Source organism: Acipenser ruthenus, chromosome 39 (assembly GCF_902713425.1).
Source record: "Acipenser ruthenus chromosome 39, fAciRut3.2 maternal haplotype, whole genome shotgun sequence".
In the NCBI taxonomy this organism is placed as follows: Eukaryota; Metazoa; Chordata; class Actinopteri; order Acipenseriformes; family Acipenseridae; genus Acipenser; species Acipenser ruthenus.
The window spans coordinates 8,394,916-8,421,503 of record NC_081227.1 but is presented as its reverse complement, the minus strand read 5'-3'; the positions used below and the strand labels follow the sequence as shown (position 1 = coordinate 8,421,503).

The 26,588-nt window shown below is 42.4% G+C and overlaps 1 protein-coding gene and 1 long non-coding RNA gene across 2 annotated transcripts; both read left to right on the top strand.

Annotated features, from left to right (window-relative positions):
* The first annotated feature begins 2,924 nt into the window (after positions 1-2,924).
* LOC131707236 (major histocompatibility complex class I-related gene protein-like) lies at positions 2,925-12,666 on the top strand. Its single transcript, XM_059009497.1, has 4 exons — positions 2,925-3,180; positions 10,835-11,168; positions 12,523-12,530; positions 12,638-12,666. The coding sequence occupies exons 1-4, from the start codon at positions 2,925-2,927 to the stop codon at positions 12,664-12,666; spliced, it is 627 nt and encodes a 208-aa protein (XP_058865480.1).
* A 7,148-nt stretch (positions 12,667-19,814) lies between these two features.
* On the top strand, positions 19,815-25,313 carry LOC117971875 (uncharacterized). The gene is made up of 4 exons (XR_009311072.1): positions 19,815-20,024; positions 21,193-21,225; positions 22,156-22,207; positions 23,328-25,313. It is a non-coding gene; the product is annotated as an uncharacterized LOC117971875 (long non-coding RNA).
* Positions 25,314-26,588: the final 1,275 nt, after the last annotated feature.

Sequence of the window (26,588 nt, the reverse complement as noted above, 5' to 3'; positions counted from 1 at the left end):
AATCTGCACTCTGAATTACTCATTGGTGGCACAGGGTGTTGTGAAAGCTGTTTAAGATGTTTAAAAGCATTTGAAGTTAATTTGAATAACGTGACTGGATTTGTCTCCGATAATGCCAGTTACATGATCAAGGCATACAATGACATTCTTCAAGGTTTACTGCCCAATTCAGTACATTTGACAAAAGTTGCCACTTGATCCATGCATAACACGATGGGGCGCTTGGTATTCTGCTGCTGAATATGTCATTCCAAATACATCCCTTTTTACGCAGGCTTCGCGTTAAAGGAAATGCACATTTCACCAAACACTGTAGTGTTAAAGGACCTCCAGAAACTGCTTAAAGATGTGCAAAGTTTAAAATCTCAACTCTCCCTAATTACGACGCATGCCAAGGGACTGATGGATCTGATTCAGTGGTTTGAAAGCCGTGAAGTGAGAGTCCATCAAACATATAATAAAGTTGCAGAATTAATAAATACATACCGAGCAATGGCACAAGAGGTACACAGCACAGACTCCGCAATAAACAAACTATGTGTGAAAACCTTACATGACGTTTCTGAAAAACTGACTAATTACTACAACCCGGATCAATGCAAAAAGAAACCACTTGATATTTTTTTTTTTTTTTTTTTTTTTTCCAATCCGCTCATAACTTTCTGATGACAGTAAGAATACTCACTCACGTTCTCCCTCAACCAACACTCATAAACACAGAGCTTTTAAATGGTAATCCATTACATCGTTAAAACAATTGACAAGACATGAAATTTAATAATTCATTTGAACTGGAGCCATCCCTGACTCCAGTAGTTTCCCCATGGTCCTAGTGCCCCGTGTATTGTCTTGGTACCATAGTAACCATTTATTTTAAACCGTACTTATTTACTTTTTAGTTTCCCTTATTTAACAAAGTTATCGTTTAACCCCCGCTTTAGTTCTTGCATTCTTTAACCCCCGCTTTAGTTTTGATCCCCAAAACACTTTACACTATGTATTTATTTGTTTACCATCCAGTTTGTTTAAATTGTCTTACATTTAGTTTTTATTGACCAATCCCTTACACTATATATATATATATATATATATATATATATATATATATATATATATATATATATATATATATATATATATAGTGTGTAGTGCTTGCAAAAAGATAGTAATATAGTAATAATGCGCATCATTTACACTGCAAACCCAAGACTGTACCAACATCTCTGAAGACTCCAAATAAACCTGTACAGGTTGCTGTCAAAAGCATAGATTTTACTTTAGTATCAATACATCAAAAGCAATAATTAGAACAACTTGTGAATTTTCGAAATACAATACACTTTTAAAATAATATAACAACTGAATTTTAAACATACCTGAACTCCTTTTTGTGTTTTGTGGGTCCCGGCGTTTCATTTCCACCGACGTAACACAGTTGCTGAGGTAAAAGATTCCCGCTTCGAGCAATGAGTGAAGAATGAGTAAGAATGCATTTAATATAATGAGAACTCATACACAAATATATTATCAATCAGTTTAAATAATTACTGCATTCTGGATGCACAGATGTTAATATTTAGCAAACAGTTTACACTTTTCATTTAGTGTAATTATTGACGCCATAGGTTAGGTTTGAAACCTGGTATTTGATTGGGGCTCATCTTTGATCCTGATCTCTCATTTGAGATACATATTAGGGGAGTTACTGAAGTATCTTTTTACTATTTCAGAAATATAGCCAAACTTAGACCAATTATTTCTGTATCTGATGCAGAGAGACTAATGCATGCCTTTGTTTCATCTAGAGTTGTTTATTGTAATGCACTTTTTTTTGTGTCCCAAAACGTGTGGTATCCCGCTTGCAGCTTGTTTAGAATACTGCCGCTAGAATTCTGACTAAAACCAGGAAAAGTGAAGATATTACCCCCGAATCTTCCAAACCGCACTCTGAGATCACAGGATGCGGGGCTGCTGATTATTCCTAGGGTCATCAAAAGCAACACGGGAGGAGGCAGGGCTTTTTCTTGTAGAGCTCCTGAATTATGGAAAATTCGTCTGTCAGGGAAGCTGGGACCGTTACAGTTTTCAAGTCAAGACTGAAACACACTTTTATAAAATGGCTTTCTTATCTTAGGCCCGGACCAAATCAAAGCTTTGACAACCCGCTAATCACACTTAACAAAACTGTATTTAATAGTGTTTTCTTTTTATGAGTAGAAGAAATAAGATACTTACAAAAAAAGAAAACACTATTAAATACAATTTTGTTAAGTGTGATTAGCGGCTGTCAAAGTTTTGATTTGGTCCGGCCTTAGTGGGTTTTAATGTAACTTTGCTGCGTTTGTATTATGTGTATACTGTTATTTAAATCTGTTATTTAAATGGTCTGATTGTGTCAGTCATATGAGTGACATGCTATACAAATGTATGGTGGTTTGTTCTTTTTTTCTGCTATGTGCTGTACAGTGCTTTGTGATAGTTTTGTATGTAAAGCGCTATATAAATGCAATAAATAAACTGCATGCATACACCTGAGACTGACCAGAGTGCAAGAGCATATTCTATAAGGAGTCTGTTAAATACATGTCTTCAATAATCAATAATATATTCTATGAGGAGTCTGTTAATACATGTCTTTAATAATCAATAATATATTCTATAAGGAGTCTGTTAATACATGTCTTTAATAATCAATACTGCATGAGTGTAATGATCGTGGGTCAGTGTGTGGTCACTCACAAGGTATTCTCATGCCACATGTGGTCCTTGGGGCTGCTTATTGAGTAGCAGGCTCTTCAGTGTTCTCTGGAATGCCAGCACTGACTTCTACATTACAAATTCAGAAAGATTTACTTTGAACAGACACTAATGCCTAGCCTGTCTTTTGTCTTTGTGTTTTTACTGCAGTTGTCACTTATCAGTACATGGGTTACTGTGAGCTGCATGATAACGGGACCAAGCAGGCATATTTGTCTCACGCGTATGATGGAAAGGATTTTATTAGTTTTGATGTGGAGACCCTGACCTGGACTGCTGCTGTGCCGCAGGCTGTCTTCTATAAACAGAAGATGGAAGCTGACACAGCATTGCAACAGATCATTTTCAAGTATTATCAACAGGAGTGTTTCCAGTTGCTGGAGTGGTGCCTCCAGTATGGGATGGAGACCCTGCAGAGGAAAGGTAAAGTAACAATCTCATACAGTATTCCTTGTGTTTAACTCATCAGATACTAACTGAGTGTTTATAGTTTAAAGGTAAAGTAACAATCTCATGCAGTATTCCTTGTGTTTAACTCATCAGATACTAACTGAGTGTTTATAGTTTAAAGGTAAAGTAACAATCTCATGCAGTATTCCTTGTGTTTAACTCATCAGATACTAACTGAGTGTTTATAGTTTAAAGGTAAAGTAACAATCTCATGCAGTATTCCTTGTGTTTAACTCATCAGATACTAACTGAGTGTTTATAGTTTAAAGGTAAAGTAACAATCTCATACAGTATTCCTTGTGTTTAACTCATCAGATACTAACTGAGTGTTTATAGTTTAAAGGTAAAGTAACAATCTCATGCAGTATTCCTTGTGTTTAACTCATCAGATACTAACTGAGTGTTTATAGTTTAAAGGTAAAGTAACAATCTCATGCAGTATTCCTTGTGTTTAACTCATCAGATACTAACTGAGTGTTTATAGTTTAAAGGTAAAGTAACAATCTCATACAGTATTCCTTGTGTTTAACTCATCAGATACTAACTGAGTGTTTATAATTTAAAGGTAAAGTAACACTCTCATGCAGTATTCCTGTATGAGATCCTGTACACATGTATTTTTCTATCGTAAATGTATTTTCGTTTAGGTAAAAGCTTCTGTCGGTCTGTTGCTGGTGCCGCTGCTGGTAACTGGTTATGCTTCTCATTAAGTCAGAAAGGTTTTTATTTTACACATACAAATATGATTTCTGTGTTTACAGTTGGTATGATTTATTTCCTTTAACTTTAAATAATAAAAAGATAAGTCCACATATAAAGTCATTGAAGCTTAACTGCCCCTCAATATATGTGCAGCTTCCAGCCTGTGTTTGCTTGCTGCTCAAACTCGAGATGCAAACACGGCATTAATAAATGAACCTGCAGGTGATCATGCTGAAAACAGACACAGATTACATACCTGGATTTACACGGTATGGGATTTACACACGCTTTCAACTACATGAAGACCCTGCTGCCTGCTTATGTCAGAAGAGATCTCACAAGCAGCTAGATAAAGTTTCAACATGGCAGAGATACAGCGATATTCCTAATAGAGTTGATATGGCAGAGATACAGTGATATTCCTAATAGAGTTGATATGGCAGAGATACAGTGATATTCCTAATAGAGTTGATATGACAGAGATACAGTGATATTCCTAATATAGTTGATATGGCAGAGATACAGTGATATTCCTAATAGAGTTGATATGGCAGAGATACAGTGATATTCCTAATAGAGTTGATATGGTGACCTACCTGTGCTGTGTGCAGCTTCTGAGAAAAGGTACCTCTAATATCAAACTGAAAAAGCACTTACACTCCGACTATTTCTCCTGGATTGCCCTTGCGTTTTGTAACTATAATCTATATTTTAAATTACATTTGTATTTCCCTTTCGTGTGCTGAACACTTCTACCAAAGCTGCGTCTTACACCCGCGACATCAGCATGCCTGTCTCCACCCCCACAGGAGACACACCTGCGTGCAGGACGGCGCTCACTGCCATTTTCTATTCAGCCTTTTCAGCTACCCAGAGTGACCCAGCATTCGAGAGAATGAAGATATGCTATCTTATTATTATTATTATTATTTGTTTATTTAGCAGACGCCTTTATCCAAGGCGACTTACAGAGACTAGGGTGTGTGAACTATGCATCAGCTGCAGAGTCACTTACAATTACGTCTCACCCGAAAGACGGAACACAAGGACCAGAAGCACTCATATAAGCTTGTCTTATTTTATTTCTGCTTGTTTTTTCCCCTTGCAGATAAAAATGGTTTAAATAATTTATTTGTGTTTTTTCCCGTGAGTCTGTTTTCTCGCGGCCTCCTGGCCAGCACAGGGGCGAGCTGGCCTGCTTCTGCACTACGCAGATCAGTGACACAGTATTATTAATATAATTATGCTACCTTAACTCTGGCTGGAGTTTTATAGTCTTGTTTTTTACAACATTATAGTGAATTTAAACTATGTTTAAATATGTATTTGTGGTTGAAACAGCTGTATTTGTGTTTGTCCCTGTTTTTATTCCAGCTGAAGCAGTCGCAGCAGTCTGGGCTCAGACTAGTTTACTAGCTTGTGAACCCGCTCCTGGACGGGCCCTGTGTTAGCTCTCGCGCTGCACAGACTAGCTTGCAAGCCCGCTCCTGGACGGGTCCTGTGTTAGCTCTCGCGCTGCACAGACTAGCTTGCGGGCCCGCTCCTGGACGGGCCCTGTGTTAGCTCTCGCGCTGCACAGACTAGCTTGCGGGCCCGCTCCTGGACGGGTCCTGTGTTAGCTCTCGCGCTGCACAGACTAGCTTGCAAGCCCGCTCCTGGACGGACCCTGTGTTAGCTCTCGCGCTGCACAGACTAGCTTGCGAGCCCGCTCCTGGACGGGCCCTGTGTTAGCTCTCGCGCTGCACAGACTAGCTTGCGAGCCCGCTCCTGGACGGGCCCTGTGTTAGCTCTCGCGCTGGCAGCTTCGGCACCGCTTTGTGAAGGCTTGTCAGTAGGAGAGAACTGTAAGCAGGTGCTCTCAGGTTCTTGCATTGGATCCCTGTGTTGCTGCCTTGGTCATGCGCAGTTTGCTTAGGCCCTGCCAGTACCAACCGTGTACCATACGGTGCCTCCATGCACGATACCACACAGTGTACCGTACCGTGCGCCACACCGTGTTGCACCATAGTGTACTGCACAGTGCCCTCGTGCACCATACTGTACCGTGCATACCGTACGGGTATCTTGCACCGTGCACCATAGTGTACCGCAGCGTAGTACACCATACTGTGCATAGTATACCGTATCACATCGTACCGTGTTTCAATACTGTACACCCGTGCGTCTTGCTGCAATGATGCCTGGGTTCCATTCTTGCACGACCTGCAAGAAGCCTGTCCCTTCAGAGGATAAACACGATCAGCGTGTGTGGTGTCTTGGGGCTGAGCATGCTCAGCAGGCATTCCAGGATCACTAGTTTTTGTGAGGCCTGTGCAGTGCTCACCAGGCGTTCGGTGGAGCGCAGGCACAAGCGTTTTGCAGAACCTGCTCCCTCGACCTCCTCTCAGAGGGATATGTCCCCCTCACTGATCGTGTTCCAGTCCAAAAAACAATAGCACAGAGGCAGAAGCCCCTCGCAGTCTTCTGCATCGGCCTCATCCTCTTCTTGACAGGCCCTCAGTTTCCTCTAGAAGGTCCTCGGTGCCCCCTGTCCACCCGGACTTTCTGCACGAGGTCCAATCAACTTGGGGACACCCCACGACGGCCCCGACCGTCCCCAGGGCTGCTGACCTGTTATATTGGGTCCACGACACAGAGGTGTAACTACACGAGCATCCTGGTGGCTTACCAGTCGACGCTTGTGCAGAGCTTGTCAGTGAATCACAGGCCCCCCCAGCAGACACTAGAGGAGCTGCACCTGGTCACTGACCATCTGCTGCAGCTCTCCAAGTACAATGGACAGTCTCTTGGCCGAGGCCTTGCAGCCCTGATAGCAGCTCGACGGCAGCTTTGGCTCTCCCAGGCATGAGTGCCTGACAGGGACAAGGCCTCCCTTTTGGATGCCCCGGTCACACCAGGCCATACGTTCGTTCCAGCTGAGCTCCCAGAAGGCTTGCAAAACCACTAAAGAGCTGGTTCGCTTGCTGTCCAGAAAGGCTTGTCAAGCCAGGAAGCAAACGGCGCCTTGGCATCCTAGGGCTCAGCAGCTCCAGCCTGCCTGCACGTCGGGGGGCTCCCCACCATAGGGGCGGCCAGACACAGAGAGGGCACCACCGCCAAATACCGCCGACCGCTTTCTGCACTACCAGCAACAACGAAATCACCAGCAGTTCAGCAGTAGCACTAGGGGTTTGCTGCCACAGGTCCAGGGCCCTTATTCAAGGAGCCAACTGGATTACTGGTGATCAAGCACCACGGACATCTGGGTGCTCACCTCAGTACAGCTCGGCTACTCACTCCAGGGCAAACAGGGCCCTCCCCCCTTTTCGGGAGTGGATACAATTTCTGTGTCCAACCCTCAAGACGCCCTGGTGGTGTTCCAAGAGGTGAAGACCCAAAGAAGGGCTTTTCAGGTAATAGACCCCTCCGACCTGGAGTCGGGGTTTTATTCCAGGTACTTTCTGGCAGCTCAATTTGTTCTTGAGGCACAGGAAGTTCAAGATACTGACAATGAAACAGCTCTTGCGTTCTGTCAGACCGGGCAACTGGTTCACTACGGTGGACCTGAAAGACGCCTACTTCCATGTCCTGATAAGACCCGGCCACAGGAAATATCTGCGGTTCTCTTTTCAAGTTAGGCTTGTCAGAGAGAGTCCTGTCGACTCTCCGGAATGCGAGAGCTGCTTCAACGCGCTGTCGGTATGAATATAAGTGGGGCGTGCTCCAAACCTGGTGTTTGGCACATCAGGTTGATCCCACGACCCCATGCCAGTCATTCTGCAGTTTTTGCAGGACCTCTTTGATGAGGGTAAGTCCCCCTCGACTCTGAAGGTTTACTTGTTAAAATTGCCCCAGGGGCTCGTTTTCTGGCCAGTTTCAGAAAGGGGCGTGGAGGCTTCGACCTCCTTTTGAAGGACAAAGTTCCTCAGTGGAGGTTAAATGTGGTGCTGCGTGCACTCACAAAACCACCCTTTGAACCTCTGCATTCTGCAGAACTCAAATACCTGTCTCTGAAGGCAGCGTTTTTACTTGATATCACCTCCGCTAGATGCGTGAGTGAGATGCAAGCTTTTTCAGTGGCAAAAGCTTGTTTGTTTTTTATGGTCTAGGACTCAGGTCATGCGCCACACGAATCCGGCCTTTGTGCCCAAATGCCTATCAACCTTCCATGTCAATCAGGCGGTGGAATTGGAGGCCTTTCATCCTCCACCATTCCAGTCAGATGAGGAGCGTCGGCTGCATACGCTTTGTCTGGTTAGGGCATTCGCGTATTACGTTGACATGTGCGATGCAGCGGTGTGGGCCACGCTCCACACTTTCACAAGGTTTTACAGGCTTAATGTCCTGGATCCTTGGAACCCTGCCTTTGGAACCAGAGTGCTGACAGCGGCGTCTCAGCCGGACTCAGAAGCACATGCATGAGGTATTCCTGCATTCTGTGGACGTTACCGTGCCTTATGACTGTGGCAGACCATGGGTCCCGCCAGATTGGCTGTTCTGCAAGTCATGTCCTTGCGACAGCTTGGGTACACTTACCCGTTGTGTAATGGAATACATTTCGTACTTGAAAGGGAACGTTAGGTTATCATCATAACCCTGGTTCCCTGAAATAGAAATGTACCCATTACAATCCTTTGGTTGCTGTGTAAATTCTATGCAGTAGACTGAAGAATATCTATGGCAGTGAGCGCCGTCCTACAAGCAGGTTTGTCTCTTGTGGGGGGGTGGAGACAGGCATGCTGATGTCGTGGGTGTAAGACACAGCTTTGATAGAAGTGTTCAGTTGAATCGGGTGTAATAGGTTAACCCATTGTGTGTAATGGATACATTTCTATTTGAGGGAACCAGGGTTATGATAATAACCTAACTGTGACAAGGAAATGACCGAGGTTGAGGCTCAGGACAGTTTAAAGTTCAAAATAAAGTTTTTAATTAACAAAAATACAAAATAAATCGGCACAAGGGCCAGACAAAAAGGTTTTAAACACAAAATAATAAACACAAAACAAAACTTACAAATAAGGCTTCCAGGCTGGGCGTTGCCTTCATTGGTTTGCAAAAAAACTAACAACACAGCACACACAAAAACACTCTACTCCTTCTAGAACTCTCTCTCCCCAGCTGGGAGGCTGAGGCCTCCTTTTATGCCAGGTGGCTGAGTAATAATTGAATAATTAATTGGTGGATTGCTCCCACCTGAAGCAATCAACCTGGCCAGGGAGGAGAATTCAACTCCTTCCCTGCCAGTATTTCTAAGGGCAGAGCCCTGCTCTGCCTCACTAACGTTTTTATTGTCCGTTGTTCAAATGCAGTTGTATTCTGGGTTAACCAGTTTGTAAACACTGCCTGGTGTTTGCATTACTATGACAAGTCTTTATTCAGTGAGCTTTATTTGGAAATGTCTGTGTAGAGCCCATTCATTCAGTTTCCTCACATCTCTTCCTACACAATGTATTCTTTATATTTGTGCTGTTCAGCTTTGGGAAGTTTGGTAAAGTAGTCTAGTAACCCTGATGTTATGTGATGAATGTGGCCTGTATGTTGCCCATCTGTATAAACTGTGAAGATTTGATTTCATGTTCAGCTTTCTGCTTTCACCTGCACTGCTGCATGCTAATAATCCATTGAGCTGGTAACCAGCTGTGGCAAAGTGGTGAGTGAATACAGGTGAGTGCAGTGCAGAGCGGATACAAAACAGACAGACAGTGATTTCCAGGTGCAAGGGTGTTTATTGATTTAATTGACAATGTCCAGATCCTTATGGCAAACACCTGTAAATAATAATGATGGAGTGATACAGCAGCGTGTATCACTCGGTATTTGTAAATCCCCGGGTTTGACCCGCAACCAGAAGTCCAGTTTTACACACCAACACTAAACACGAAACACAAACACAGTTCTTGGTGATAGTGAATAAGTGCAAGTGGTGTATTGCAGTTCTCTGTGAAATGCAGGGGTGAAAGTGATGTCCGGGTTTATGCTGGCTTTCGCTACAGCTCCGGATCGTGTTATTGGTAGTCTATTAAAAACAGACGACAGTTAACAAACACTAACAAACACAAGACAAAACTCACAGTTCATGATACTGCAACACAGACTCTTTGTAGGTTTAAAACACTAACCATTTACAAAGGAATAGATCACATCCGCTATGACCCCTATATATACCCTCGCTCATGACCCCTAGGTTAACGAGCGCATCCGCTCCTCCAATCCTCGGATGCCACGCCGTTTCCCGTCCGAGTCATTGAGTTTGGGTACCGTAGCTCCGCCCCCTTCCTAAATGACCGACTTCCACCTACCCTACAGAATAAATTGTTGTGCCATTTAGTTAAGGGTACTCTGTTCCTTTTGCACAGCGCCCTCACAGATCGGGAGGGAGATCAAACACCAAGAATCATTCCATCTCTGTCACACCAGCGTGTTGCTCACATGTATCGAGTTTTTGTATTGCATTGTATATAGATAATTTCAGGTGATATTAAAGTTACTCAATTAGATCATAATGAGGTACTACTGTATGCATTCAGAAAAGCTCCGAAATAATCATTTTTAATCCGAAAAAATGAAATCGTGATGAACGGAATCACATATATCAATCACTATATGTGATTGCTATGCTAAGAGCACTGATAATTATTATAATGCACAGGCTGTGCTATTCAATTACTATAAACACAAAGGTACCTGTAAAAACACAATGCCTGTTTGTTCTGCTGTTAACTAAGACACTGCTGAGCTGATCTGTTTTGATGAGATCAGTTCCAATTGAAACTGACCAGCATGCCAGGGCTAGAGCTACACTCAGGTCAGCCATACATTAGCTCCATTTACATATACCCTCTCAGTCAATCAGAGTGCAGGATGTTTCTGCAGTCTGATTTGATTACTGCATGAAACAATCCCGGGGTGTAACTGTAACAGTACTGATGTTCTCCTTCACCAGTCTGTCCTGCAGTGACTCTGATACAGAGGAAAGCGCGGGAATCTGCAGGAACGGACGTCATTTGCCACGTGACGGGGTTCTACCCCCGAGAGGTTGAGGTGAACTGGATCAGAGACGGTGAGGCTCTGCTGGAGGAGGGGGTGTGGAGTGGAGAGGTGCTACCCAACGGGGACACAACCTACCAGCTGAGAAAGACCCTGACAGTGAGTCCTGAGGACCAGAAGAAACACAGCTACTCCTGCCAGGTGAACCACGCCAGTCTGGATGAGAAGATGGATGTGAGAGAGAGAGAGAGAGAGAGAGAGAGAGAGAGAGAGAGAGAGAGAGAGACAGAGAGAGAGAGAGACAGAGAGAGAGACAGAGAGAGAGACAGAGACAGAGACAGAGACAGAGACAGAGAGAGACAGAGACCCTGCGACCCTGCGACCCTGCTACTGAAATAGACTGTGTGAGCAGGGAGGGAGGGAGGGAGGCTGTACCTGAGAACCTGTTACTGAAATAGACTGTGTGAGCAGGGAGGGAGGGAGGGAGGCTGTACCTGAAGTATACAATGAGAAATCACAAACACTACAGCCACTCTCTTCAATTCAAAAGCTTTTTATTGCAACAGGGATTTCCCAGCTGAAGTTCCCTCCTGATAGCACTTCACAAAGGGGTCTGCTTTAAGAACAGTTGGTGCTAGATTAGTTTATCTCATGGATGCACCCTTATGAAAGTTGACTGGTATACCTGGTATTAGCTAAGTGTAGCAGAGCACTGTGCTGTTGATTTTAACATATTAATAAATGTGCATCCGTGAATATAAAATTACTGTGATTCCGAACTGCATTGTAGATTTCAACAAAGATATTTTATTCAATACAGTACAGAATCGGGGTACAGCATCTTAACCTGTTATTAGCACAAGCCTGTTTAACCCTCTCCTATAGAAAGATGTTCTCTCGTTCGCTCTGTACCTGTATGTGGGATTCAGGAGCCTGTTTAACCCTCTCCTATAGAAAGATGTTCTCTCGTTCGCTCTGTACCTAGCCTGTTTAACCCTCTCCTATAGAAAGATGTTCTCTCGTTCGCTCTGTACCTGCATGTGGGATTCAGGAGCCTGTTTAACCCTCTCCTATAGAAAGATGTTCTCTTGTTCGCTCTGTACCTGCATGTGAGATTCAGGAGCCTGTTTAACCCTCTCCTATAGAAAGATGTTCTCTCGTTCGCTCTGTACCTGCATGTGAGATTCAGGAGCCTGTTTAACCCTCTCCTATAGAAAGATGTTCTCTCATTCGCTCTGTACCTGCATGTGGGATTCAGGAGCCTGTTTAACCCTCTCCTATAGAAAGATGTTCTCTCGTTCGCTCTGTACCTGCATGTGAGATTCAGGAGCCTGTTTAACCCTCTCCTATAGAAAGATGTTCTCTCGTTCGCTCTGTACCTGCATGTGGGATTCAGGAGTCTGTTTAACCCTCTCCTGTAGAAAGATGTTCTCTCGTTCGCTCTGTACCTGCATGTGGGATTCAGGAGCCTGTTTAATCCTCTCCTGTAGAAAGATGTTCTCTCGTTCGCTCTGTACCTGCATGTGGGATTCAGGAGCCTGTTTAACCCTCTCCTGTAGAAAGATGTTCTCTCGTTCGCTCTGTACCTGCATGTGGGATTCAGGAGCTTTCTGCTGCATTCAGGTTTTCTCTGTTTCTTTTCAGTCGACAGAGTATCTCAAACTCTTTGCCTTGCGTTTTGAATTTTCACTTTGTTATTTTTGTGTTTTAGTTTTGGTAAACATTCAGCTTTTTTGATAAGTGCACATTTTCTTTTAAGAGATCATTGTGCGGATGTTCAAGAGATAGCTCACTGTGTGAGGATGTTCAAGAGATAGCTCACTGTGAGGATGTTCAAGAGATAGCTCATTGTGTGGATGTTCAAGAGATAGCTCATTGTGAGGAAGTTCAAGAGATAGCTCACTGTGAGGATGTTCAAGAGATAGCTCATTGTTAGGATGTTCAAGAGATAGCTCACTGTGTGAGGATGTTCAAGAGAGAGCTCACTGTGAGAATGTTCAAGAGATAGCTCACTGTGTGAGGATGTTCAAGAGATAGCTCACTGTGTGAGGATGTTCAAGAGATAGCTCACTGTGAGGATGTTCAAGAGATAGCTCACTGTGTGAGGATGTTCAAGAGATAGCTCACTGTGAGGATCTTCAAGAGACAGCTCACTGTGAGGATGTTCAAGAGATAGCTCATTGTGTGGATGTTCAAGAGATAGCTCATTGTGAGGAAGTTCAAGAGATAGCTCACTGTGAGGATGTTCAAGAGATAGCTCATTGTGAGGATGTTCAAGAGATAGCTCACTGTGTGAGGATGTTCAAGAGAGAGCTCACTGTGAGGATGTTCAAGAGATAGCTCACTGTGAGGATTTTCAAGAGATAGCTCACTGTGTGAGGATGTTCAAGAGAGAGCTCACTGTGAGGATTTTCAAGAGATAGCTCATTGTGTGGATGTTCAAGAGATAGCTCATTGTGTGGATGTTCAAGAGATAGCTCACTGTGAGGATGTTCAAGAGATAGCTCACTGTGAGGATTTTCAAGAGATAGCTCACTGTGAGGATGTTCAAGAGAGAGCTCACTGTGAGGATGTTCAAGAGATAGCTCATTGTGTGGATGTTCAAGAGACAGCTCACTGTGTGAGGATGTTCAAGAGATAGCTCATTGTGTGGATGTTCAAGAGATAGCTCACTGTGTGAGGATGTTCAAGAGATAGCTCACTGTGAGGATGTTCAAGAGATAGCTCATTGTGTGGATGTTCAAGAGATAGCTCATTGTGAGGATGTTCAAGAGATAGCTCACTGTGAGGATGTTCAAGAGAGAGCTCACTGTGTGAGGATGTTCAAGAGATAGCTCATTGTGTGAGGATGTTCAAGAGATAGCTCACTGTGTGAGGATGTTCAAGAGATAGCTCACTGTGAGAAAGTTCAGGCATTTATTTTATTTGCTGTTCAGCAGCTGCTCAATTCAGAATATCTTGTTTCTTGCCGTGTTGTTTTTGTTTTTTATTTTACACTTTGAAATGAAAAATAACATGACCCTGTGCTGGATTGAAGTCAGATTCACATTGACTGTAGAGGGGAGCACACCATTCATTTCAATAGGGATTGTAGAGGGGAGCACACCATTCATTTCAATAGGGATTGTAGAGAGGATCACACCATTCATTTCAATAGGGATTGTAGAGGGGAGCACACCATTCATTTCAATAGGGATTGTAGAGGGGGGCACACCATTCATAAGAACATAAGAACATAAGAAAGTTTACAAACGAGAGGAGGCCATTCAGCCCATCTTGCTCGTTTGGTTGTTAGTAGCTTATTGATCCCAGAATCTCATCAAGCAGCTTCTTGAAGGATCCCAGGGTGTCAGCTTCAACAACATTACTGGGGAGTTGGTTCCAGACCCTCACAATTCTCTGTGTAAAAAAGTGCCTCCTATTTTCTGTTCTGAATGCCCCTTTATCTAATCTCCATTTATGACCCCTGGTCCTTGTTTCTTTTTTCAAGTCAAAGAAGTCCCCCGGGTTGACATTGTCTATACCTTTTAGGATTTTGAATGTTTGAATCAGATCGCCGCGTAGTCTTCTTTGTTCAAGACTGAATAGATTCAATTCTTTTAGCCTGTCTGCATACGACATGCCTTTTAAACCCGGGATAATTCTGGTCGCTCTTCTTTGCACTCTTTCTAGAGCAGCAATATCCTTTTTGTAACGAGGTGACCAGAACTGAACACAATATTCTAGGTGAGGTCTTACTAATGCATTGTAGAGTTTTAACATTACTTCCCTTGATTTAAATTCAACACTTCTCACAATATATCCAAGCATCTTGTTAGCCTTTTTTATAGCTTCCCCACATTGTCTAGATGAAGACATTTCTGAGTCAACATAAACTCCTAGGTCTTTTTCATAGTTCCCTTCTTCAATTTCACTATCTCCCATAAGATATTTATAATGCACATTTTTATTGCCTGCATGCAATACTTTACACTTTTCTCTATTAAATTTCATTTGCCATGTGTCTGCCCAATTTTGAATGCTGTCTAGGTCATTTTGAATGACCTTTGCTGCTTCAACAGTGTCTGCCACTCCTCCTATTTTTGTGTCGTCTGCAAATTTAACGAGTTTGCTTACTATACCAGAGTCTAAATCTGATCCCTGTGGTACACAACTGGTTACCTCACTCCATTTTGAGGTTTCTCTAATCAGTACTTTCTGTTTTCTACCTGTTAACCACTCCCTAATCCATGTGCATGCATTTCCTTGAATCCCTACTGCGTTCAGTTTGAGAATTAATCTTTTATGCAGGACTTTGTCAAAAGCTTTCTGGAAATCTAAATAGACCATGTCGTATGCTTTGCAGTTATCCATTTTCAATGTTGCATCCTCAAAAAAGTCAAGTAGGTTAGTTAGACATGATCTCCCTTTCCTAAAACCATGCTGGCTGTCTCCCAGGATATTGTTACCATATAGGTAATTTTCCATTTTGGATCTTATTATAGTTTCCATAAGTTTACATATAATAGAAGTCAGGCTTATTGGTCTGTAGTTACCTGGTTCGGTTTTGTCTCCCTTTTTGTGGATTGGTATTACGTTTGCTATTTTCCATTCTGTTGGTACAACCCCTGTGTCAAGAGACTGTTGCATGATCTTGGTTAGCGGTTTGTAAATAACTTCTTTCATTTCTTTCAGTACTATTGGGAGGATCTCATCCGGCCCAGGGGATTTGTTTATTTTAAGAGCTCCTAGTCCCTTTAACACTTCTGCCTCTGTTATGCTAAATTTATTTAAAATTGGATAGGAACAGGTCGACATGTGGGGCATGTTGTCCGTGTCCTCCTTTGTAAAAACCTGTGAAAAGTAATCATTTAATATATTTGCTATTTTTTTTTCTTCATCTATGATTTTGCCATTTGTGTCTCTTAGACATTTAACCTCCTCTTTGAATGTTCTCTTGCTGTTATAATATTGGAAAAACATTTTGGAATTGGTTTTAGCCCCTTTAGCAATATTGATTTCTATCTCTCTCTTGGCCTTTCTAACTTCCTTTTTGACTTGTGTTTGCAGTTCCAAGTACTCTTTCTGTGTGCTTTGTTTTTGGTCCCTTTTAAATGCTCTGTAAAGTGCCTTTTTTCGCTGAATATTTTTTTAAATTGATCTATTAAACCATTTTGGCCATTTTGTTTTATATTTAGATTTGTCTACTTTTGGGATGTAATTGTTTTGTGCCTCTAGTACTACATTTTTAAAAAACAGCCACCCTTTTTCTGTGGATGTTTTCTCTATTTTACTCCAATCTACTTCTATTAGTCTCTGTTTCATACCTTCGTAGTTTGCTTTTCTAAAATTGTAAACCTTAGCTTTAGTCATTTCTTTTGGGGTTTTAAAAAATATTTCAAATGACACCATGTTGTGGTCTGAGTTTGCCAATAGCTCTCTGACCTCTGTTTTAGTTATTCTGTCTTCATTATTTGAAAAGACTAAATCAAGGCATGCCTCCCCTCTAGTCGGTGCCTTGACAAATTGCGTTAGGAAGAAGTCATTTGTCATTTCCACCATTTCAATTTCGTCCGTCGTGCCCCCCATTGGGTTTTCCCATTTTATAGAGGGGAAGTTGAAATCCCCCATTAGTATGGCTTCTCCTTTTCTACACGCATTTCGAATGTCATTGTACAACAGATTATTTTGCTCAGTGTCTGAATTTGGCGGTCTATAGCATGCTCCTATTATTATGCCCTTTGAATTTGTGTCCATTATTCTGACCCATATTGATTCTGCATTGTTTTCTTTGTCCTGATTTAACACCTGGGCTTCAAGGCTATTTCTTATGTATAGCGCTACCCCTCCGCCTCTTCTGTCCTGCCTGTCTTTCCTATACAATGTGTACCCACTAATATTATATTCGTCTCCATCACTCTCAGACAACCAAGTTTCTGTAACACCTATCACATCGTAGTTACTTGTTAGTGCAGTAGCTTCAAGTTCTAACATTTTGTTTCTGAGACTTCTAGCATTAAGATAAATACATTTAATAATGGTCTTACCTGAGTTGTTGCCCTTGTTTTGATGTGGTCTCCCTTCTGTTTTTTTGTTTTCTCCCCCCTTCCTTTCTAGTTTAAATGCTTCTGGACCGCCTGAAGGATCCTTTCTCCGAGTAGATTGGTTCCCTTTCTGTTTAAGTGCAGTCCGTCCCACCTGTATAGATAGTCCTTGTTGTAGAAAGTGCTCCAATGTTCAAGAAAGGTGAAGCCTTCCTGTGTGCACCACGATTTCAGCCATGCATTTTGATTTTGTATTTCCAGCTGTCCATATGGTCCTTTACAAGGCGCCGGCAGTATCCCAGAAAATACCACAGTTTTGGTCTTGTCTTTTAATTTCCTTCCTAGCTCTCTGAATTTGTTTTGCAGGGATCTTGGCCTGTCTCTTCCAATGTTGTTTGTACCAATGTGGACGACTACTACCGGGTCGTCTCCTTTTCGTTGTAGGAGCCTGTCCACATTCTCAGTGATGTGCTTGACTGAGGCTCCTGGAAGGCAGCACACTGTTGTAGTAAGGGGGTCCAGACTGCGACCTGAACTTGCTGTGTTTCTCAGTATGGAGTCCCCAACAATCATGACCTCCCTTCTTTTTGCTGCCTGGTCAGCACTGTTTATAGGGTCCTGGGTGTTGTTTCTTTCATTCTCTTGATGTTGGTTTTGGTCATCTAAATGTTGAAGTGGCTCAAATGTGTTGGCTGTCTGGATTTCTGGTGGTTGTGTTTGACGAAGTTTCTTTTTTTCCCTGCTTCTGCCTATCTGAACCCAGCTGTTTCGACTCTCTTCCATCTCCCTGTTGGCTTTCAGTCTGCTAGGGGTGCAGACTTCCATGAATTGTGGGTGTGTCAGCTCCTCAAGCTCCTGTTGCTGTCTCATTTCCTCCAGCTCCTTTTCTAGCAGGCTTAATCGTTGAAGCAAGTCCTGGATGGTGCGGCACTTTACACAAACTTGGTTGAGCTCTGTTGGGTTTTCTCGGATTTCCCACATCATGCAGTTTTCACAGATTACTGGCTTGAAGACTATTTTTTTTTTTTTTCAATAGGGATTGTAGAGGGGAGCACACCATTCATTTCAATAGGGATTGTAGAGGGGAGCACACCATTCATTTCAATAGGGATTGTAGAGGGGAGCACACCATTAATTTCAATAGGGATTGTAGAGGGGAGCACACCATTAATTTCAATAGGGATTGTAGAGGGGAGCACACCATTCATTTCAATAGGGATTGTAGAGGGGAGCACACCATTCATTTCAATAGGGATTGTAGGGGGGAGCACACCATTAATTTCAATAGGGATTGTAGAGGGGAGCACACCATTCATTTCAATAGGGATTGTAGAGGGGAGCACACCATTCATTTCAATAGGGATTGTAGAGGGGAGCACACCATTCATTTCAATAGGGATTGTAGAGGGGAGCACACCATTCATTTCAATAGGGATTGTAGAGGAGAGCACACCATTCATTTCAATAGGGATTGTAGAGGGGAGCACACCATTCATTTCAATAGGGATTGTAGAGGGGAGCACACCATTCATTTCAATAGGGATTGTAGAGGGGAGCACACCATTCATTTCAATAAGGATTTGGTCGGGACCCGTAAATCATGCTGAATTACCCAGAATGCCAGTTTGTAGAGGGACTTTCACAGCACTGGTATTACTGTGCTTTAAATACAGCCTGATTCCTGCTGAAGGATGTGGGACATTATCTTCACTATAAGAACATAAGAAAGATTACAAACGAGAGGAGGCCATTCAGCCCATCTTGCTCATTTGGTTGTTAGTAGCTTATTGATCCCAGAATCTCATCAAGCAGCTACTTGAAGGATCCCAGGGTGTCAGCTTCAACAACATTATTGGGGAGTTGGTTCCTGACCCTCACAATTCTCTGTGTTCCAGACCCTCACAATTTTCTGTTCTGAATGCCCCTTTATCTAATCTCCATTTGTGACCCCAGGTCCTTTTTTCTTTTTTCAGGTCAAAAAAGTCCCTTGGGTCGACATTGTCTATACCTTTTAGGATTTTGAATGTTTGAATCAGATCGCCGCATAGTCTTCTTTGTTCAAGACTGAATAGATTCAATTCTTTTAGCCTGTCTGCATGCAACATGCGTTTTAAACCTGGGATAATTCTGGTTGCTCTTCTTTGCACTCTTTTAGAGCAGCAATATCCTTTTTGTAATGAGGTGACCAGAACTGAACACAATATTCTAGGTGAGGTCTTACTAATGCATTGTAAAGTTTTAACATTACTTTCCTTGATTTAAATTCAACACTTTTCACAATATATCCGAGCATCTTGTTGGCCTTTTTTTTATAGCTGCCCCACATTGTCTAGATGAAGACATTTCTGAGTCAACATAAACTCCAAAGTCTTTTTCATAGATTCCTTCTTCAATTTCAGTATCTCCCTGTGGCAGGATAGCCGCAGAGGGAAGACTCAGAGTCAGAAAATGCAGTGAAACAAAAAATACTTTAATTGACAAAAAACACAAAATAAAAAGACACGAGGGCCAAACAAAAGGTATAAACACAAAACAAAGGTTTCCAACAAAACACGGAACAAAAATTAATCAAATTAAACAAGCACGCACGCACTCACGCACTCACTCACTCACTCACTCACTCACTCACTCACTCACTCACTCACTCACTCACTCACTCACTCACTCACTCACTCACTCACTCACTTTGCGTCTCTCCAAAACCAAACCACTCCACTAGACAAAGGGTTTCAGCTGCCTTTTATGGTCTGTGGCTGGAGCCCAATTAACTAATAATTAACAATTACGCACTCAAGGCTCCAGCCACATTCTCACATGTATTTTGCAGGGAGGAATTTAACCCCCTCCCTGCCAATCCAAAACAAACAAGAATGAAAACATAATGAAAACAACAGTAAAAATAATAATAATAACACAAATTATAGGGGTGAGCTGGCACCCCAACACACTCCCATATGATATTTATTATCTTCACTGATTGCTTTTGCTAAACAGTCTCCTGTGTGTTTGCAGTTCCAGAGGCTGCTCTCAACATGGGGTTTGTTGCTGGTGGTGTGCTGGCTGCTCTGGGTCTGATCATCGCAGTGATCATAGGAGCTCTCATCTGGAAGAAAAGAGCATCAGGTGAGAGAGAGGGAGGCGGGGTTAAAAGCTGCTTTATTAATGCTGCATTTCTAATTCCTTTATGAATTGTGTTCTGTATGTACAGAATAGACATGATGGAGACATGAAATATACATATTTATGAGATTAACTGAACAAACTCCCATTTCTAGATTATCCCAGTCTTTTAATGCCGCTGGTCTCTCCTGCAGTAAATGTGTAAAAGGTGCCTGTACTAGTCTTTGCACTGGGCTGCTGATTCCTCCATGTAGGAATCTGAAGAGATGTCTTCCACAGTCGTCTCTGGGCTCAGCTTTCAGCTGGCCTTAAAGTTTAGGTTCTGAATAAACTACTGCCAGCACTGGGGCAGTGAGGATGGATAGAGCCCTAACTCCTGAAACAGCTACCCAAGGATTTGAACCACTGATGACACTCCAGATTTGCAGAGTACTGGAAACGTTACCCAACATGAGTTTAACACACATGCTATGCTCTTGGAAAACAACATGATGATAATGTGTGCTTATAAGCTCAACGGGACTCTTCCAGGTGCCGATAAGGACATGAATCTAGTATTTTAGAAGTGCTTTACAGCAAGAACCCACACATCAGTGACACAGAGGCTGAATGCAGCATATAGCTAGACCTGCTGTACATTCTCTCAGTCTTTATCTCATTGCAGTCGGTGGAACTCAAGGAAACCGGGATATTTTGGGAGGCCCTGGACAGGGACACTGACCCACAATTTCAGGGCAGTCCTGTCCAAAGCTGGACGGGTCACCCTGGTCACTAAAGCAGAAATGACTCGAGACCCCCGTCATGACTTTACTTGGGCTACTATTTTTGTTCTTTTAATGCGTTTAAAATAAAAATTGCACATGAAGGAGAGTAACTGGCAGAATCTTCAGAAAAATATCTGCTGTGGTTTTAGTGCACGAGGTCAGAGATTCTGTGTGATTTTATGGAGTGCTTTTAGCAATGAATCTCAACAGGGTCCTATAGTTGTATAAAGCAGGGCTGGGTGCAGGGAAAGTGAATCCAGCCCTGGCATGTGTGCTCTAATAACATGAGTGCAATCACAACCTTCTCCAGTGTCTGGAATAATGACAATACATTTCTCAATGACATGAAGCTGCTGATAGATTCACGTGTAAATACAGTAACCCTGAGTTTTGTAATTTACTCCTAGGTGCCAGGAGCCCTGACTACACACCAGCACAGAGTGAGTATTTTAGATGTGTTTTAATTGTATAGATTTAAGTAGAAGAAATAAAACACTTCTAATGTGTTGAAGATCAAGGCTGGAGAAAAACAAACAGAATTGAATTCAAGAATTACAATTTAAAAGACAACTCTGAATTTGTTATAGGGGTTAGAATGCAGTTCTTTAAATACTGTTCTTGTGAACAATTTAACTTGCGCTACCGGAAAACCGATCTGTAGAAACCGCCTGTACCTTCTTCATATCATTTCTATGGTTCAGAGTTGTGATGTATGTGTTTCTGCAGAGCTGTCTCCTACCTGGTTTGCTCTGCTTTTAGGAGCTCATTGTTTTCTATGGTTCAGAGTTGTAATCTATGTGTTTCTGCAGAGCTGTCTCTGCCTGGTTTGCTCTGCTTTTAGGAGCTCATTGTTTTCTATGGTTCAGAGTTGTAATCTATGTGTTTCTGCAGAGCTGTCTCTACCTGGTTTGCTCTGCTTTTAGGAGCTCATTGTTTTCTATGGTTCAGAGTTGTAATCTATGTGTTTCTGCAGAGCTGTCTCTACCTGGTTTGCTCTGCTTTTAGGAGCTCATTGTTTTCTATGGTTCAGAGTTGTAATCTATGTGTTTCTGCAGAGCTGTCTCTACCTGGTTTGCTCTGCTTTTAGGAGCTCATTGTTTTCTATGGTTCAGAGTTGTAATCTATGTGTTTCTGCAGAGCTGTCTCTACCTGGTTTGCTCTGCTTTTAGGAGCTCATTGTTTTCTATGGTTCAGAGTTGTAATCTATGTAATCTAGCTCATTGTTTTCTAATGCCACACCTGCTAGATACTAAACTAGAGTAACATTCAAATATAAACCCAAGTGAGAAGAGCTTTACAGGCTCTTCTGTGAAAGATCTCCTCATTCCTGGTGTCTCCTTCTATTGATTTTATTATTATTATTATTTCAGCAAAGGAACAAAGTGATGCTTCATCCAACTCATCCAACTCCACCAACGACAGGTAAAGATACATTTTCATGCACTTTTAATTACTTTAACTTAATTGTGTTTTGTTCTTTTTCTAAATCAATCAATCAATCATCACCCCAAAAAGATGTATTAAAACAGCACTGCTTACATTTCAAAATATGTACTGTTTTTGTTCACTTGAATGACAGTCGCCAGTGTCAAAAGTACGCTTGTGGGTCCCCTTCTTAATCAAATGTGATGATTGTAAATCTATTCTCATGATGTTTCATGTGACATCTTCCTGCTAAACTTGATAAAGATGATAACAGCTTGTGAAAATTGGAACTGCATGTAAACCTGGCCAGTGACGTACACTGATACTCCAGCATTGTCTTGATAGGACAGAGCACAGCACACCAACAAGGAGGGTAGAGTTCAGAGGAGAGCCTGAGAGCGCTCCTGCTTCTCACTGATACTCCAGCATTGTCTTGATAGGACAGAGCACAGCACACCAACAAGGAGGGTAGAGTTCAGAGGAGAGTCTGAGAGCGCTCCTGCTTCTCACTGATACTCCAGCATTGTCTTGATAGGACAGAGCACAGCACACCAACAAGGAGGGTAGAGTTCAGAGGAGAGCCTGAGAGCGCTCCTGCTTCTCACTGATACTCCAGCATGGTCTTGATAGGACAGAGCACAGCACACCAACAAGGAGGGTAGAGTTCAGAGGAGAGCCTGAGAGCGCTCCTGCTTCTCACATTCCTGCTGCACTCAGTCCTGGGGACACTCGGAGCTGAGCTGCTTCACAGTATTTTGTCTACTCTGTTTTGGCCACTGCTATAGTATAGCTTTATACAGGGATGTGTTATGAGGACTGAAGTCTATGTTGGACACTTTTGACTGAGCTCATCTGTTTTATTTAATTTAAAACAGTTTATAAATGATTGGATACCATTTTCATTCTGTTCACAGCAGAGTAAAATGAGCCTCCATCTTCTGTAAGGATGAAACGGTGTGACTGTAACAGAGGTGCAGGGAGCAGCAGTTAGGATTTTGAGTTGTTTCTTGCTAGTTTTGAGGGTGCAAACACAAACACAGACTGGCTCCATTGTGCTTTTCTCACCCATGTGCTTTACTAACCACAGTCTCTTTGTTCCATGTCTGTATTGTTCCAGGTGTGACTCCATTGCAGAGAAGCTGATGACACAGACAGAATAAACAACTCAGCTGAGGCTTCATCTTTTACACTTTATTTACCCCGATAGTGTCACACAGAGCGATCGGACAAACTGATAGACAAGGTTGCAGTCATCTGTGTTAAGAATTAAGGATTTGTAGTCGTTTGTATGTAGTAGCCTAGGCTCTAAATAACCTGTCATTAAGAAAATGTAACATTGCTTTATGGGACATGCAAGAAAACAAGAAGAAATTGATTTTACTTCGAGGATTACTACTTGTTTGTTGGAAAGCACCTGCTTGTAAAGGAAGAAGAGAATCTGCAGTACAGTCGGGGCATCAGAGGCAAGAAGATCGATGGTGTGATGTCTGGTGAGCAGGGGCACTGATGTAACGAAGTTTCAGAAGAAAAATACCGGAAATTATGAGAAGGTTCTGGTCTCTTTTAAAAAAGTATGAAACCCTATTTCATGTGAGGTGCACCTTTCACCATCTTCTACTCTTTTCTGTCACCCTTTGTGTGGAAGCTGCGATGCTACAGACTCCCGTTTGTTGCTGATAACGACTCAGTCTTTGCTGCTCTTTTCTGTCACCCTTCGTGTGGAAGCTGCGATGCTACAGACTCACGTTTGTTGCTGATAACGACTCTGCTGCTTGTTTTATGTTGAGGCACTGGATCCCATAGACGGTACCAGCCTGTTTATGTAACTGGATACAGATACAAAGGTGGGGAATGGTCAAACCTGTTAACTCCTATACTTGCTCTTTCCTTTCATATTTGTTAGCTATATTTTTAGCAATTGTTGCTACATGTCCGAAGTGTTCCATAGATCTCAGTCTTAGGTCCTTTGTTATTTTCATTATACATGCTACCGTTAGGTGATATTATCCACACACACGGAGTGAACTTCCGTTGCTATGCGGATGATACCCAGCTATATCTGTCCCTAAAGCCAGGAAATACTTCTGCTGGGGAGTTACTTGCTGCTTGTCTTGCAGACATCAAGTGTTGGGTGTCTCAGAATTATTTAATACTAAATTCAGGTAAAACAGAGGTTATGCTAGTGGGCTCTTGGAACCAACTAAAAATGTGGGATTACATGAATTCGACCCTAGTAATTTAATTAACTATTAAACTAGAAATTAAAAATGTGGGGGTCATATTTGATCCTGATCTCTCATTTGAGACTCATCTTAGCTCAGTTACAAAAGTATCTTTTTACCATTTGAGAAATATAGCCAAACTTAGACCAATACATCTGTGCCGAGAGACTAATGCATGCCTTTGTTTCATCTAGAATTGATTACTGTAATGCACTTCTCTCTGGTATCCCAAAAGGTGTGCTGTCTCACTTACAGCACTTTCAGAATACCTCTGCTAGAATTCTGACTAAAACCAGGAAAAGTGAACATATTACCCATTTTAGCCTCCTTACATTGGCTACCAATTCAACATAGAATTGATTTTAAGATCTTGCTGTTAACCTATAAAGCCCTAAATGTATTAGCACCTAGTTATTTGACGGGGTCAGTTACTCCTGCAAATAACTCGATGCTAATACATCATCCAGATCACACAATGCAGGGCTACTGGTCATTCCTAGCGTTAACAGAATGAACACGGGAGGAAGGGCTTTTTCATGCAGAGCTGCTAAATGATGAAATGCCCTCCCTTCTTCACAGGGAAGCTGAGACTGTTACAGTTTTACATACTTTTATGAAATGTGAGTTTTTAACATTCATTTTTTTATATAGTGTTTTTTAAATATGCTATTTAATGTGTAGCAGTTGTGTGTGTGACATGCCTGGGGTCCTTTATACAAAGGCATTGTGTTGTGTTAATGGAAATGCTTTTTGCAATGTGCTGTGCAGTGCTTTGTGATACTTTTCTATGAAAAGCGCTATATAAATGCAATAAATAAAACATGTAAAAACATTTTTAACCAATTTATTATTTTACTGAAGCATAATTCATGGTTAATCCAATTGTGGGTTTGAGATTTACAGAATATGTGAAGTTTTCAACGTACCTGTAATATTTTTGTAAATAATAAATAAATGAATAGATTTTAAAAGCAAAGTTAGACAAGAAGCTGTGCCTGTATGAGAAGCTGTGTCTGTATGAGAAGCTGTGTCTGTATGAGAAGCTGTGTCTGTATGAGAAGCTGTGTCTGTATGAGAAGCTGTGTCTGGCTGTATGAGAAGCTGTGCCTGTATGAGAAGCTGTGCCTGGCTGTATGAGAAGCTGTGCCTGTATGAGAAGCTGTGTCTGTATGAGAAGCTGTGCCTGTATGAGAAGCTGTGCCTGGCTGTATGAGAAGCTGTGCCTGGCTGTATGAGAAGCTGTGTCTGTATGAGAAGCTGTGCCTGGCTGTATGAGAAGCTGTGCCTGGCTGTATGAGAAGCTGTGTCTGTATGAGAAGCTGTGCCTGTATGAGAAGCTGTGCCTGGCTGTATGAGAAGCTGTGTCTGTATGAGAAGCTGTGTCTGTATGAGAAGCTGTGTCTGTATGAGAAGCTGTGTCTGGCTGTATGAGAAGCTGTGCCTGTATGAGAAGCTGTGCCTGGCTGTATGAGAAGCTGTGTCTGTATGAGAAGCTGTGCCTGTATGAGAAGCTGTGCCTGGCTGTATGAGAAGCTGTGCCTGGCTGTATGAGAAGCTGTGCCTGTATGAGAAGCTGTGCCTGGCTGTATGAGAAGCTGTGCCTGGCTGTATGAGAAGCTGTGTCTGTATGAGAAGCTGTGCCTGTATGAGAAGCTGTGCCTGGCTGTATGAGAAGCTGTGCCTGGCTGTATGAGAAGCTGTGTCTGTATGAGAAGCTGTGCCTGTATGAGAAGCTGTGTCTGGCTGTATGAGAAGCTGTGTCTGTATGAGAAGCTGTGCCTGTATGAGAAGCTGTGCCTGGCTGTATGAGAAGCTGTGCCTGGCTGTATGAGAAGCTGTGTCTGTATGAGAAGCTGTGCCTGTATGAGAAGCTGTGTCTGTATGAGAAGCTGTGCCTGTATGAGAAGCTGTGTCTGGCTGTATGAGAAGCTGTGTCTGTATGAGAAGCTGTGTCTGGCTGTATGAGAAGCTGTGTCTGTATGAGAAGCTGTGTCTGTATGAGAAGCTGTGCCTGTATGAGAAGCTGTGCCTGGCTGTATGAGAAGCTGTGCCTGTATGAGAAGCTGTGCCTGGCTGTATGAGAAGCTGTGCCTGGCTGTATGAGAAGCTGTGTCTGTATGAGAAGCTGTGTCTGGCTGTATGAGAAGCTGTGCCTG